The sequence below is a fragment of the Saccoglossus kowalevskii genome, chromosome 8, assembly GCF_978046115.1.
Source record: "Saccoglossus kowalevskii chromosome 8, keSacKowa6.1, whole genome shotgun sequence".
NCBI classification, from domain to species: Eukaryota; Metazoa; Hemichordata; class Enteropneusta; family Harrimaniidae; genus Saccoglossus; species Saccoglossus kowalevskii.
The window spans coordinates 27,933,221-27,946,733 of NC_140648.1; the positions used below are offsets into that span (position 1 = coordinate 27,933,221).

At 39.8% G+C, this 13,513-nt stretch overlaps 2 protein-coding genes across 2 annotated transcripts; both read right to left on the reverse strand.

Annotated features, from left to right (window-relative positions):
- Positions 1-682: 682 nt before the first annotated feature.
- Positions 683-2,071, reverse strand: LOC146739502 (uncharacterized). Its single transcript, XM_085502828.1, has one exon. The coding sequence runs from the start codon at positions 2,069-2,071 to the stop codon at positions 683-685; it is 1,389 nt and encodes a 462-aa protein (XP_085358954.1).
- A 24-nt stretch (positions 2,072-2,095) lies between these two features.
- Positions 2,096-2,887, reverse strand: LOC146739503 (uncharacterized). Its single transcript, XM_085502829.1, has one exon. It carries the CDS (start codon positions 2,885-2,887, stop codon positions 2,096-2,098), a length of 792 nt encoding a protein of 263 aa, XP_085358955.1.
- Positions 2,888-13,513: the final 10,626 nt, after the last annotated feature.

Consider the following 13,513-nt stretch of genomic DNA (forward strand, 5'->3'; position numbering starts at 1 on the left):
GATTGATTATCAATAGTATTTTCCCGTGCTGGAGTAGTGATAATTCCAACATCGTGGGCAGGTAGTTCATTGACCCCACCTCTCGTGCGTGGGTTAATTAGATCAGTTTCATTTGGCTCAATCGCAGAATGCAATACATTTGCATCAAAGGCAGGACAACTCGGCCAATCGCTTGTTGTTGGTAGCCATTATGGACCTTTCCACCACAAATCAGAATTTTCCCGGTTTTCGTAGGTAATCCCTCTGGTTAGTAAGTCAGCGGGATTTTCTTCGGTGGCACAATATTTCCTAGTAGACTGAAATTCACAAATTTCATCCACACGATTTTTCACGAAGATCGGCAGTTTCTTGTCACTATTTAACCAGTGAAGCGTGATTTGGCTGTCTGACCACAAATAGAAATTAGTAATGTTATATGTGTCAGATAGCGCATCTTGGACATATTTACTGAGACGTGTAGCAATTAATGTTGCCATAAGTTCCAATCTTGGTAGCGTAGTTTCGGTCATTGGCGCGATTCTGGTTTTCGCCATCACAAAGGAAGTTTGTTGTGCACATCTTAGGTAGATCACCGCACCATATGCGTTGGGACTGGCGTCGGCGAAAGCGTGTAATTCGAACTCGGCATCAGGATTGACTTCAGGGAAATATTGACGTTTTACCTGAATATTTCTTGCATCGTTTAGATCCTCAGCGATATGCATCCACATGAACATAGGTCTGAGTTAAGCGGTTCGTCCCAGCCTAGTTCGAGTTTCCATAACAACTGTATGAATAACCGGGCTTTAACGTGGACTGGAGTTAGATAACCAATCGGGTCGTATAACGCGGAAGTGAAACTGACAACGTCGCGTTTCGTAATTAGATCAGTTAATAGCGGTACATTATTAACTTTGGGGTAGGTCAACTTATCCGATTTTGTCGACCATCGCATTCCCAAAACAGACACAGTTTCGGTGGGCTCATTGAGGTTGTCGCGTTTGGAAAGTTCGTTCAATTGTTCACAATTAGAAGACCACGCCCTGAGTTTAAATCCGCTCGTCGTCATTAGCTTGTTGGCTTCTTTATAGTATTTTATGGCATTTTCCGTAGTATCAACACCATCGATCACATTATCAACATAAATATTGTTCTTTAATGTTTTGGCTGTAGAAAGTGTGTTGTTGGCGTCTAAATGCGTTTTTATAACCGCATTTAAGATAAACGGCGAGCAAACAGCGCCAAACAATACTGTTTTAAATTGTAATGTTATGAATTTACCTTCTGGGTCAGACGCGTCTAACAGCCACAGAAATTTCGTGAATTTCCTCTCGTCTTCTTCCAATCTAACATTCAGAAAGGCCTTTTCAATGTCACTCGTTAATGCAATGTTATTTGAGCGAAATCGTAGTAGAATGGCTGGTAGATCAGGTAGGTTTATCAACGATGGGCCGGTTTGTAGACAGTCATTCAAGTTCGGAAAGCTAGCACCCTGACTACAACTGCAGTCATACACAATTCTAATGGGTGTAGTTGCCGAGTCCTTTTTTATCGCTCTATGCGGTAAATAGTGTCCGATACTTGTATCGTCTTCGTTAACTTCTTCGATGAAATCACGACGTCGTTGCTCGGCGATGATGTCATCATACTTTTTGATTACATCGGGTGTTAGTCGGCGAATCATGTTACGTGTACGGTTCACAGTAACACTATAGTTCGTCGGCAGTGGTGGGTGATCCTCTTTCCATGGTAGTCGTGCGACGTATTTTCCTTGGTCGACCCTCAGATGTGTGTCTTTATACGATTCGTAGCTCATACGTTTGTCAGTTTCCGGACTTTCTTTAATTCCAATTAGTTCCAAGTCCCACACATTTTGGACTTTTGCGTCGTCTCCTCGGCTAGTATATTGAATATCCACGTTATCAACAATTTCGCGGCCATTTTCCGTTACAATAGTATTTTTGGTAACATAATTGTCCGGAGTGGAAATCACGTGAAGCATACGTACATTAGAATCCACTGTATTAGTAGTTCCAGAGGGCCCGGAGAGCAAATATCCAAATTTGGAGGAAACGGCGGTTGGACCGACCATACCAGAAATTACTTGAGATCCAACTTAATTCCAATATTGATCAGCCCCTATTAATATATCAATAGGAAGTTTCTCATCATCAGAAACTGGATGAGCGAAATGTAATCCCTTCAAATGGCTCATGTTATGAATTTCCTGGGAAATGTGATTAGTCAAGTCCGAAGATATTTCAGGTATAATCATTGCGTCGATCGTCGAGGTATTTCCATTCAATTCATGTGCGATTAACTCAGTGAATGCCATGGCGCGTACATTGGACGTTTTGTCACCAAATGTTGATAGTTTGATGTGCTCGCGGCGTGTCGTTTTCGCGGACAACTCTCGGGCACATTTCTCTGTTGTGAATGTCATATTTGCCCCTTCATCGAAAAGAACAACAGCGCGTATAGGATTTCCGTTCCCGACTGATATCGGCACAAGCGCGGTTTTCAACAGCACGGGTCCGATGGCGGTTTTCTTATTTAGCAAAGGGTTAGCTTTGGTCAGGGTCACGGTGATTTCAGAAGTAGTAGTTGACGATGTAGATGACCGTTCAGGCTTGTTCGCGTCGTAGTGTAGAGCGGTATGATGGCGTTTCTTGCAGACGCGACACGAGTATTTCGATTTGCACTCAGAAACTCTGTGCTTACCGAAACAATTGAAGCAAAGTCGATCTTTCTTAACAATGTCCAGTCTCTTACGTGTATCAGCAATTATCGTACAGTTCGATGCGAAGTGCGTACCCTTGCAAAAGGGACAAGTTTGCGGTCTCTTTTCCGTTGACTGTGCTGTTGTGTGAAACGCAGCGGTTAATTCCGGCTGCAATGTATCATTCATGGTGAATAAACCGTCTATTGGCTTACCGGCTTGCAGTGTGTCTATTTCACGTAGAATTGCTTTGCGTAGGTCAGGTAAAGTCCAGGCTGAACTACCATGATCTCTGGCAATCTGCTTGCGTATGCTTGGAGGTAGTTTCTCTCTTGTATCATAGGAACTAAAAGTTCGCCATAGGTAAGCTCATCCTTCCCTAACGATTGTAGTCCTCGGACGTGACTCTCGAGTGAGTCATAGAAGTGTCTCAAACTGTTCGCGTCATCCACGGGTTTACTAAGATTCCATAACGCAGTCATATGGGCGTCAATAATTTGATGCTTTTGTCCGTATCTTTCCTCTAGTAGCTCGATTGCGTGTGAGTAGTTAGCATCCGTCAGCGTCAAACCGCCGAGAGTTCTTGCGGCTTCATCTTTCAACATACTTCGTAAATAAACAAACTTTTGAATGTTATCTAAGGTAGTGTCAGAGTGAATGGATGACTTGAAGATATCAAAGAAACTTGCCCATTCTAAAACATTACCGGAAAAGGTTTGTAATTTGATCTTTGGTAGCGCGACTGTTTTCCGCGTTGGATGTGGTTGAGTGTTACTGCTGTTTGTTGTCTCAGGCGTCGTCTTCAGTCTGTTCTTTCTCACAAACGGGAAACGGGAAATAAAAAGGGCCTTTTACAATTTACAAGGAAAAAAAGACGTTTTTACAATTTACAGTGATAATTGAATTTTGCAATGAATTGTGTCATCTAGTCATTTCACAGTTTCGAAAATGTAATTTCGCTGGATTATTCTTTACGACTTTTTTAATTTGGATGTAAATTCTTGTACGTACCGAGAAAAATGACACATTTTTACAGTGTACGATAAAAATATTTGATTGATTACGTCGTACGTCTAGCCTGTGATTACACAATTACGGAATTTATTTTTCCAATTTCCGTTGTACGAACAAAAAAATATTGCAATTACGTTGAACGAAAATAACCCTCCTTGCCCCCTTGTATCATTCGCGCACTCAACTTGAACTACGACTTTTTGTTTAACATGTCGAAGGAGCCGAACTGTGTTCCGTTTGAATCCAGGAGTGCTCTCTCCTTTCATCAATGATTATCGAGACAGTTACTTGATAAAGACAACGCTAACTCCCTAGGGCAAAGAAACGAAGAAAATATTGATTTGTTTTCCCAAAAATAACGATGCCAAAACCACGAATTAAAATGCGCGCAGCGGGCGATATTTTCAAAATAAAGCGGAAATTAGACAGGTTGGGTGAAATTAATACTGTGCACTCGGTTGGTATAAACAGATCCTTAAATACGTAAAAATACGACCGGACAATATCTATCATTCTGAAATATGCCAAAGACAGAAACAAATGCAGCACGTTTTTTTTATGAGCCAAAATAAACAAAACAAAAATTCTACGAACGAAACAGACCATGTTTGCAATGTTTATTTACACCGCGGCATCTCTTAAACACATTCTCAAAATTTGCAATGTTAATTTTACAAACGTTTAAAACATTGTTATTCTGATATTTTTTGGTCAGCATATAAAATAAAAAAATCTTTTGTTCAAAGGGCGGTGGTCATCGCGTCCTGTTGGATAGGAGACTCATAGCGACGTATACAACACGTGTAAACATTGCTTCATTACATGAAGTACGAAAACGCGCTGCGCAACGACCAGTGCCCTTCAAATTTGTACCTGTATCTGTACCTGTGCAATGCCCACCCTCACGTTTCCCATTTTAGATCTGTGTCCCACTGAAATGGGCAGTTATTGATTTTTTTGCTGAAAATGATTACTCGTATCCAAGTAAATTTGAGATATTTCTCGTGTTGTAGCCACGCCCACCTATCCTGAAACGGTCGACTGTTTCCGGATTTCCGACTCTCGCCGAAAGTGCGCCACCAAATGCCAAAATGTGAGAGGAAGTCATACCCCTGAGCCGTAATAACACTGGTCATTCAGTATACTTTTAAACAATATACATTTTTCGGTCGGCGTTTTTTTTTTTCTTTTTTTTTTTGTCTATTTTTTTTTTTTTTTTTTTTTTGAGAGAGAGAGAAAGTTTTTAGATGTTGTGTTATGGGCAGTTGCAGTGAAACGTATAGTCATAGTGTATGTATTCACACGTTTCTAATCGATCCGAAAGTGCGATATCAGTCATGGACCTTCCATGCATCAGTGCACGAAAGCCACTTAACCTCAGCTTCTTCTTTTTTTGGAAAAACTGTCCTCGTCCATGAAAAAAAAACTAGGTTTAAAGAGAAACGCCGACAACATAAACCTGGCGCAACGCTTTTGAAAGAAATAGATTCCGGACCATGATCACCGAGGCGAATTTCAGAAGAGAGAGACGGCAAGTGGTTCAAATGAGTTGACTGTTTTTGCGATCTTGATTATCGTTTTATAAAGACCATTTAGTCCCTGTTAAGTAAAAAGTAGCAATAATTTTGACAGTGACACGAAAACGAAGCGTCGGACAAACAGGAAATTACACAGCCCTTACACACTGCTAATTGTTTTCATTTTCGAAGGCTAAAAGTTTCTGAATCGTTTGGTGATTGGTGTTGAATTTCGAATTCACACCTCTGTTCTTTTTTTACTTCCATGCTTGCAGCTTGATCTGCGTAATAATTGATGAAATAAGAATCCGGGCTTGGTCAATGTGTTTCCACTAAATAAAGTTTTAATATGATGTTATAATTATGACAATTACGCCATGGATCACGCTAACTCGAATCCACTCTGAATTTATCTGTATGTGTGTCGATCTCGATTATTTTTGTTATTAAACGCCGCTTTTAACGCATTTGCCCTCGTCGTGACCCGACGCGTTCACCTATTTCAACAAAATTTCAATTTATTTGTACGCGGCTGTCATTTATTTAGTAACTGTGATTTGTCATTTTTTTTATTATTTTATAGTGATCACTATAGTCTAATGTTTAGAATGTCAAAATATGTTCTTTTTTATTTTAATTTTGAAAGTTTTACCCAGACGATCGATGAAATAAAACAGTGTAGTGACGTGCCTAGTAACCTATTTTGTCCAGCGACAGTGTACAAACGTGCGCCGGTGACGATCACGGTGACCAGCTACACCAGAACGAACATATTTCGCATCTAACTCAACCCCATGCAACAAAAAATGATACTATGTGTTCATTATGGTCCATTCCTCCTCGACGAACAAGTACATAAGTGATAATTTAGTCAAAGACGAGAAAACTGCACAAGAAATTTGCCTTATTTACACGTATCGGCAATGCAAGCTGCCATGCGACTTCCCCTTCTGACGTCACAAGGGGAATTTCTGTATGTAAATAAGAAGCTAATGAGGAGCCTCGTTTTAAAATACACAAAAATAAAGTTGCCGTAGATTGAGTTTAAAACACATTTTTTCACTTAAAAAAATAATTCATGCTTAGAAACATAAATTTTAGGCGTGAAAATAGCAGCCATTTCACAGGCACTTTAAAGGATGTTGGCGTTTTTTAGTTTTTTTAGTGGGACACAGATCTAAAATGGGAAACGTGAGGGTGGGCATTGCACAGGCACTTTAATGAACGTAAGTGAAATGTATGGAAGAGTCATGATACTTGTACCTACGAAAGTTACGACTCTTATTCTTGAAATTGGTCATAAATACATGCACAAAATACAAGCATATACCATTTTTTCAATGGCACAAAAATCATACTTATTGTTTGAAATACTAGTAACTGATACCTACACGTATAACGATAGGTGCGAATTTCAAATATTGAAACCCTTGGCCGAAACGTCCATCCACCGGAACGTCCAAACCTAATTTTTTGTCATTTTAAATATAATTACTCAGTAAAGTAACAAGGAAGGTATACATGTTCGATTTATAGTTATAAATCGATGCCAAAGCAAATTCAGAAAATGCAGATAACAGTATAACAGGAAGTGGACACGGTGTCTCGACGTCAGTTATTTTTTCGCTTTCACACATTATTATTTAGGCCGCAGTTTGGTTACGTCAGAAGTGTCCAACACGCCGGACCTCAGCGTGTTGTTTCTTGGAGTTTTCCTTTATGTACGTAGCACATTTCGACGAAAAGGTAGTCTGCATTATCGGAATAGTGTCTTAAATTGAAGTCTCTGCTTTATGTTTCTACAATGCTGTCTTTGGAATAACCATTGAGAAATTAGTTTTCCTTTAATATATACCAACCATTGGTTTTGTTTCCGCGGCAGGCTAATTGACATCTCTCACAGCCATCCTGGTTGCAATTGTAAAAACAAATTTCACGAATCTAATTTAGTCAATGCATGGAGGTATCTTTTTATACCTCCATGGTCAATGATAGTTGCGGTTACGCAATCTAGCGCTTGATCATTCTGTAGTTAGGCCACCCATGGAGGCTCTTTTTACCTCCATGGGCCACCTAACCTTGGGATTAAAATGCAATGGTTGTCGCGCCGCGTCGTGTTTTATAAGAACTTATAGCGACGTATACAACACGTTGTTTACTTACATAAAATTCAAACACGTACTGAACAAAGACCACCGCCCTTTCATCAAAGCCCTCTTCTAAGCTATGATTTATTTATACCGCCCGAATATTTTGATTCGAAATTAAGCCACAGCCCCTCCACAAAAGCCTCCATTATTTTACAATGTGAAACCACCTTATTATCGATATCCAGAGGTATGTACGGTACCCTCTAGAAGGCATTTGAGACCAGTTTTGAGACTCTCCCACAGAGGAAGATGCCGTTTGAGACCGTGTTTGAGACCGATTTAGAGACTCGGATGCCACATAGACCGGGAATGAGACCGTGTCTGAGACCAGCTTTAGAGACCGTCAATTCGCGCAGTCTGATTGGACAACCCTCTGACATCCGAAATTGTATTCTCTACTCTTTTCACCATAGATTTAGGAACAGAAAAATTGTTGACAAACTTGTTAGCTACGAGAAAATTAAGACGCTAAAACAGAGAAAAGAAAACGTGAATACCTCATTTAGAGAATAGTTTGACGACATACAAGACTGTATTATTATGATGTAGTGTATTCTGAAACATGAAGCTCGGAATATTTAGTAACTGTGTTGATTGTTTGTAGCAGTTGATGTAATCGTTAACAAACCCTATATCATCCAGATAAACAGGCGCAAAATTCACCCAATTAGCCAGTTAACGGGTAGTAACAATGGTCTGTGGCCATCGATAACGACCGTATTTGAGTTGCAAGTGTTTCTTTATTTGTCAATGCTAGGTTGGGGCGAGTCGTGGAGCTAAAAAAATGTTTTTTAGCTCCATGGGTGAGTGGGAGTACGTCGTAGTTTAGAGAAAAGTTCCGCGATTTGCGTTCCTTAAATAGTACTAAGTATCAACAGAGGTGCGTGAAACCGCAGCTACGGTGCCCAAAATAGTCGGCGTCCCGGCAACCAGGAGACGGCTGTTCATTTCCCTTTATCTGTATCTAGTTCTTGGCGCCATCATTATAGTTCCATGGCGCCATTGAGCAGCGAACGAAATTACGTTTGTTGAACGTTGGGTCGCATATGCACGAGTTCCTGTTTAGCGAGTTAACGTGTTTTTACCGATGATAACTACACGGGTTTATAGTTCCATGGTTTATAGTTCCATGCACAGCCCCTCTATCCCGGTCAAGCAACGCCAGACATTTTTTTGTGTGTTTCAATCCGGGTTGCGGTTAAACAAACTTCTTGCCCACGACAGGGATAGAGAAACTCGTCACAAAACATGTACTTTATTTCTTCATATATTCTATGACTTCGTGTTTATGGTTTATCTCGGAAATGTGTGCTCTGTGTCCGAACTACATCAGTAACAACCATCGTAGTTTTCGTGTCCATTGTGGCAAATTTAACACCTCTGTGAGGTGTGACTACTTTTGAAGCCTTCTATTGTTTTCACGTAATCGACGGCGCGTGACACGGGAATTCCTTTTTACAGGCGTGACCACGTATTTTTACTGACGTAAAATAAAATATTTACCATGGCTGTCTGAATTTATGACAGAAAATTATTCACACGTTCAGATGTTAACAGTGTGTGACTGTTAGTGAACAAGAGACAGACTAACTCCACCATTAAACAATGAAGCAAACAATTGTCATCGAACTGTTATTGGCGAATACTAACCATGGGCTTGGCGGAGCTTAGTATTCTAATTTGACTGATTATTCAACGACAGCAACTGTAAATCGTTCATTAAATGTAGATAGTTCTAATCTTTCGTTTATGTGTAAAGTGTAAAGTGAAATAAACAATTCATTTCCGGTGACAAGGCAGCTTCTTGGAATCCGTATTCAAGTCGGGTATACTAGTATGCACAGTTCATTATAAAGTGACACGATCTATGCTGCAATGTTCAATAAATATATTCCCTTACATAAATTACGTTGCGTAGAGTAAATCTTTTGTCTCTGAGCAACCACATTTTACCCCAGACATGGAGCTAGAAAAGGATCTCTTTTTACCTCCATTCCCCAGATAACTAAGAGAACTGTATATTCAAATAATATTTATGTTGATTGTCCCTGCATCATCTCAGACCCAGGTGAAATGAAACGCATTTGTTCACGGATTTGACCTACATGTATTATCATAGTTTAGCTGCTGTATTTTTTATGATTTGTATTTTCTTTTCTTTACTATACTGCGACCTCTGATGGCATAGTAGTGTAATAAATTTATTATTATTATTACTAATAATATTATCTTCCATAACCTCACAGGCAAGAGCGTCTTGGATCGATTACCGGGTCGTAATATTTTGTTATCGTATTCACGTACGTGTTCGTGCCCATGCCTCATTTTATTATTTTGGCTAGGCTGCGCAACGACGAAAGAACATCAGCGGCGACATTGTTTACATTTATACAGGAACTTGCTACAAAGTATCATCTAGGTTCCCACGCAATTTTGAATTTGATTGATAGGTCGTTCACGGACATCGGGCAGAGAAACACGAATTGTGAAACTGCTTAAGATTTCTTTCGCAGCCACAGGTTATCGTCTATTTTTTGACAAACTAGAAAGAATTACAAACTATGCCGATCTAGTCAAACGCAAGAATGCGTAAATGTGCATTTTTATCGGATATATGTCAATTTAGCCCGAAACGCAATCACGGCAAAACTTGGTGGAGCAATATCACGACAAAATGTACTCTGTCCTTACTCATTTTGCATACGAAATTGTACGTGAATGTCTTATTGTAGTGCTTCGTTGACCCACAGTCCCTCGAGAGGGATAGAGGGACTGTGGTTGATCACTATAAACATAATCATTCTCGCTACGATCCGGAAATAATGAGATAGAACATTACCGACTAGCACGGCGGCAGCGAATCTTTCGCTTATTTATTCAGAATTATGTATATCATAACTACAGGCAAAATTGTTGGGAACGGCTTCTGAATGCCGTTTATCGTTGACAAGTTGATTTCAACCGCCGGCTGTGTTTTCAATCAGACACTTTATATTCTGTCTGGTTTTGACGTTGCAAAGAAGTTCGTGTGTGTTTTCTTTCCTGTGATTCCTTTCATTGTATTGTCTAACACAAACAACGCACTCGTGGCGTTTTTTCACCTAATATGCAAAGTAGGCATTTTGAGAACAATGTGGGTGGAGCTTTCAGTGCCGGCAAATTCGAAACTCAACGCTTTTGAAACCCATTTCTCCGGCAAAAGTAAATGCTCTAGCCGTAAAATTCACTACTATTTTTATTTATGGCTTCCCTGGACATTCATGGTGCCACTCACGTTTGAAAAATAGAAAATATAATGCAATGAATCACTGTTTCTCGTGTTTTGTGGAACTTTTAGTCACCGTTGTTGATGTGGGTGAGGGCGACTCATTCGAATAATGAACTCCGCCCGCACCTGTTTATATACCATGTCGGTCTTTATAAGTTTAAACACGACTTTTTAGAAAACCCCAGACACCAAACGCGTTCAACCTGAAACATGTATATGCAAATAATGACGTTAATATTAATACAATTACATGGCGAGATTATTACCAGAGTTCATAATACTAGTAATAAGATTGATTTGCATTGCTAAAAGAAAAAAAGTGGCTATTTCCAACTTGCAGTTCTTTGTTCACTCCTCCGGGATTCACTCTTTGCCTCACGTGGTTGCAGATGACTATCCGGTACTGCAGCCCGTATATTTATTTCATTTATTCAGTTTTGAATGCTGTTATTATTAGTCTTAGTTTTATTATTATTATTGAACTTATTAGTATTAGTAAAAAAATTACCACATTACATTTTTCTTTATTATTTCATTATTATACTTCGTTATACTTTTATTGCTACTGTACTGATAGAAATGCAATAAATATCATTAATATTTATTTATTAACACATACTCACTCCCTGGAGGGAATAGTTACATATAATAGTAAAAGTATGCAGTATTAATACACTAAAAAAGAAGGAATAAAAGTAAACTAGAGTTTAGTATAGTACTCCATAACTGGACAGTACATGCATTTTGCACTGAATTTAGTACCCAAACATACATCTACTGAATGCATGACCAGAAAAAGTACCATATGCGAGTACCAAGTGCGAATAGCACTTCCTGTGATCACGGTTCTACGCAAACTATAGAAAAAACTGTTTGATATACCCACTTAAATAAATAATAAAAAAGCCTTTCTAACGCACACCATTTTTTTACCATAGAAATATTTTATTTTACGTCAGTGAAACCATGGAACTATAAACCCGTTTATAGTTCCATGGTGAAACCATGGAGGTAATAAGAATTCTTATTACCTCCATGGTGAAACTATGTGGTCACGCCTGTAAAAAGGAATTCTCGTGTCACGCGCCGCCGATTACGTGAAAACAATAGAAGGCTTCAAAAGTTGTCACACCTCACAGAGGTGTTAAATTTGCCACAATGGACACGAAAACTACAATGGTTGTTACTGGTGTAGTTCGGTAACAGAGTTATTTAGCACACATTTCCGATAGAAACCATAAACACGAATGCATAGAATATGTGGAGAAATAAAGTACATGTTTTGTGACAGGTTCCTCTATCCCTGTCGTGGACAAGAAGTTTGTTTAACCGCAACCCAGATTGAAAAAAAAAAAGTGTCTGGCGTTGGCGTTGCTTGACCGGGATAGAGGGGCTGTGTATTGGGTCTGAGGTTTAGGGGTAAATAGAAGTACGAGCCCGAGCACTTCAACCTAACCATTTTAACTTGTATAAATAAAATTAGAGATGGACACGAAATATAAACCAGTAGTAATATGTTTCGTTAAAATGAGAATGGGCATATCAGCGTTGAAATAATCACAGAAGTGTAGTTATCATCGGTAAAAACACGTTAACTCGCTTAACAGGAACTCGTGCGACCCAACGTTCAACAAACGTAATCTCGTTCGTTGCTCATTGGCGCCAAGAACTAGATACAGCTAAAGGGAAATGAACAGCCGTCTCCCTGGTTGCCAGGACGCCGCCTTTTTTGGGCACCGCCAGCCAATGGTAGCTGCGGTTTTACGCACCTCTGCTGATACTTAGTACTAACGGCGTAACGCAAAGCGCGGAACTTTTCTCTAAATTATGACGTACTCCCACTCACCCATGGAGCTAAAAATCTTTTATTTCGCCCAACCTAGCATTGACAAATAAAGAAACACTTGCAACTCAAATACGATCGTTAACGATGGCCACAGATCATTGTTACTATCCGTTAACTGGCTAATTGGGTGAATTTTGCGCCTGTTTTTCTGGATGATATCGGGTTTGTTAACGATTACGTCAATTGCTACAAACAATTAACACAGTTACTAAATATTCCCAGCTTCATATTTCAGAATACACTAAATCATAATACAGTCTTGTATGTCGTCAAACTATTCTCCAGATGAGATATTCATGTTGTTGTCACGTTTTCTTTTCTCTTTTTTTAGCGTTTTAATTTTCTCGTACGCTAACAAATCTATCGACAATTTTTCCGTTCCTAAATTCATGGTGAAAAGAGTAGAATACAATTTCTGATGTCAGAGGGTTGTCCAATCAGACTGCGCGAATTGACGGTCTCCAAAGCAGGTCTCAAACACGGTCTCATTTCCGGTCTGCCGGGCATCCGCGAGTCTCTAAAGCTGGTCTCAGACACGGTCTCATTCCCGGTCTATGTGGCATCCGAGAGTCTCTAAATCGGTCTCAAACACGGTCTCAAATGGCATCTTCCTCTGTGGGAGAGTCTCAAATGCCTTCTAGAGGGTACCGTACATACCTCTATCATCGGTAAAAACACGTTAACTCGCTTAACAGGAACTCGTGCGATCCAACGTTCAACAAACGTAATCTCGTTCGTTGCTCATTGGCGCCAAGAACTAATACAGCTAAAGCAGGCCTGCAGCTAAAGGGAAATGAACAGCCGTCTCCCTGGTTGCCAGGACGCCGCCTTTTTTGGGCACCGCCAGCCAATGGTAGCTGCGGTTTTACACACCTTTGTTGATACTTAGTACTCACGCAAATCGCGGAACTTTTCTCTAAATTATGACGTACTCCCACTCACCCATGGAGCTAAAAATCTTTTTTTTCGCCCCAACCTAGCATTGACAAATAAAGAAACACTTGCAACTCAAATACGATC

Coding starts and splice junctions, on each gene's coding strand:
- LOC146739503 (XM_085502829.1), bottom strand. CDS start 2,887: ATGAATGATACATTGCAGCCGGAATTAACCGCTGCGTTTCACACAACA.
- LOC146739502 (XM_085502828.1), bottom strand. CDS start 2,071: ATGGTCGGTCCAACCGCCGTTTCCTCCAAATTTGGATATTTGCTCTCC.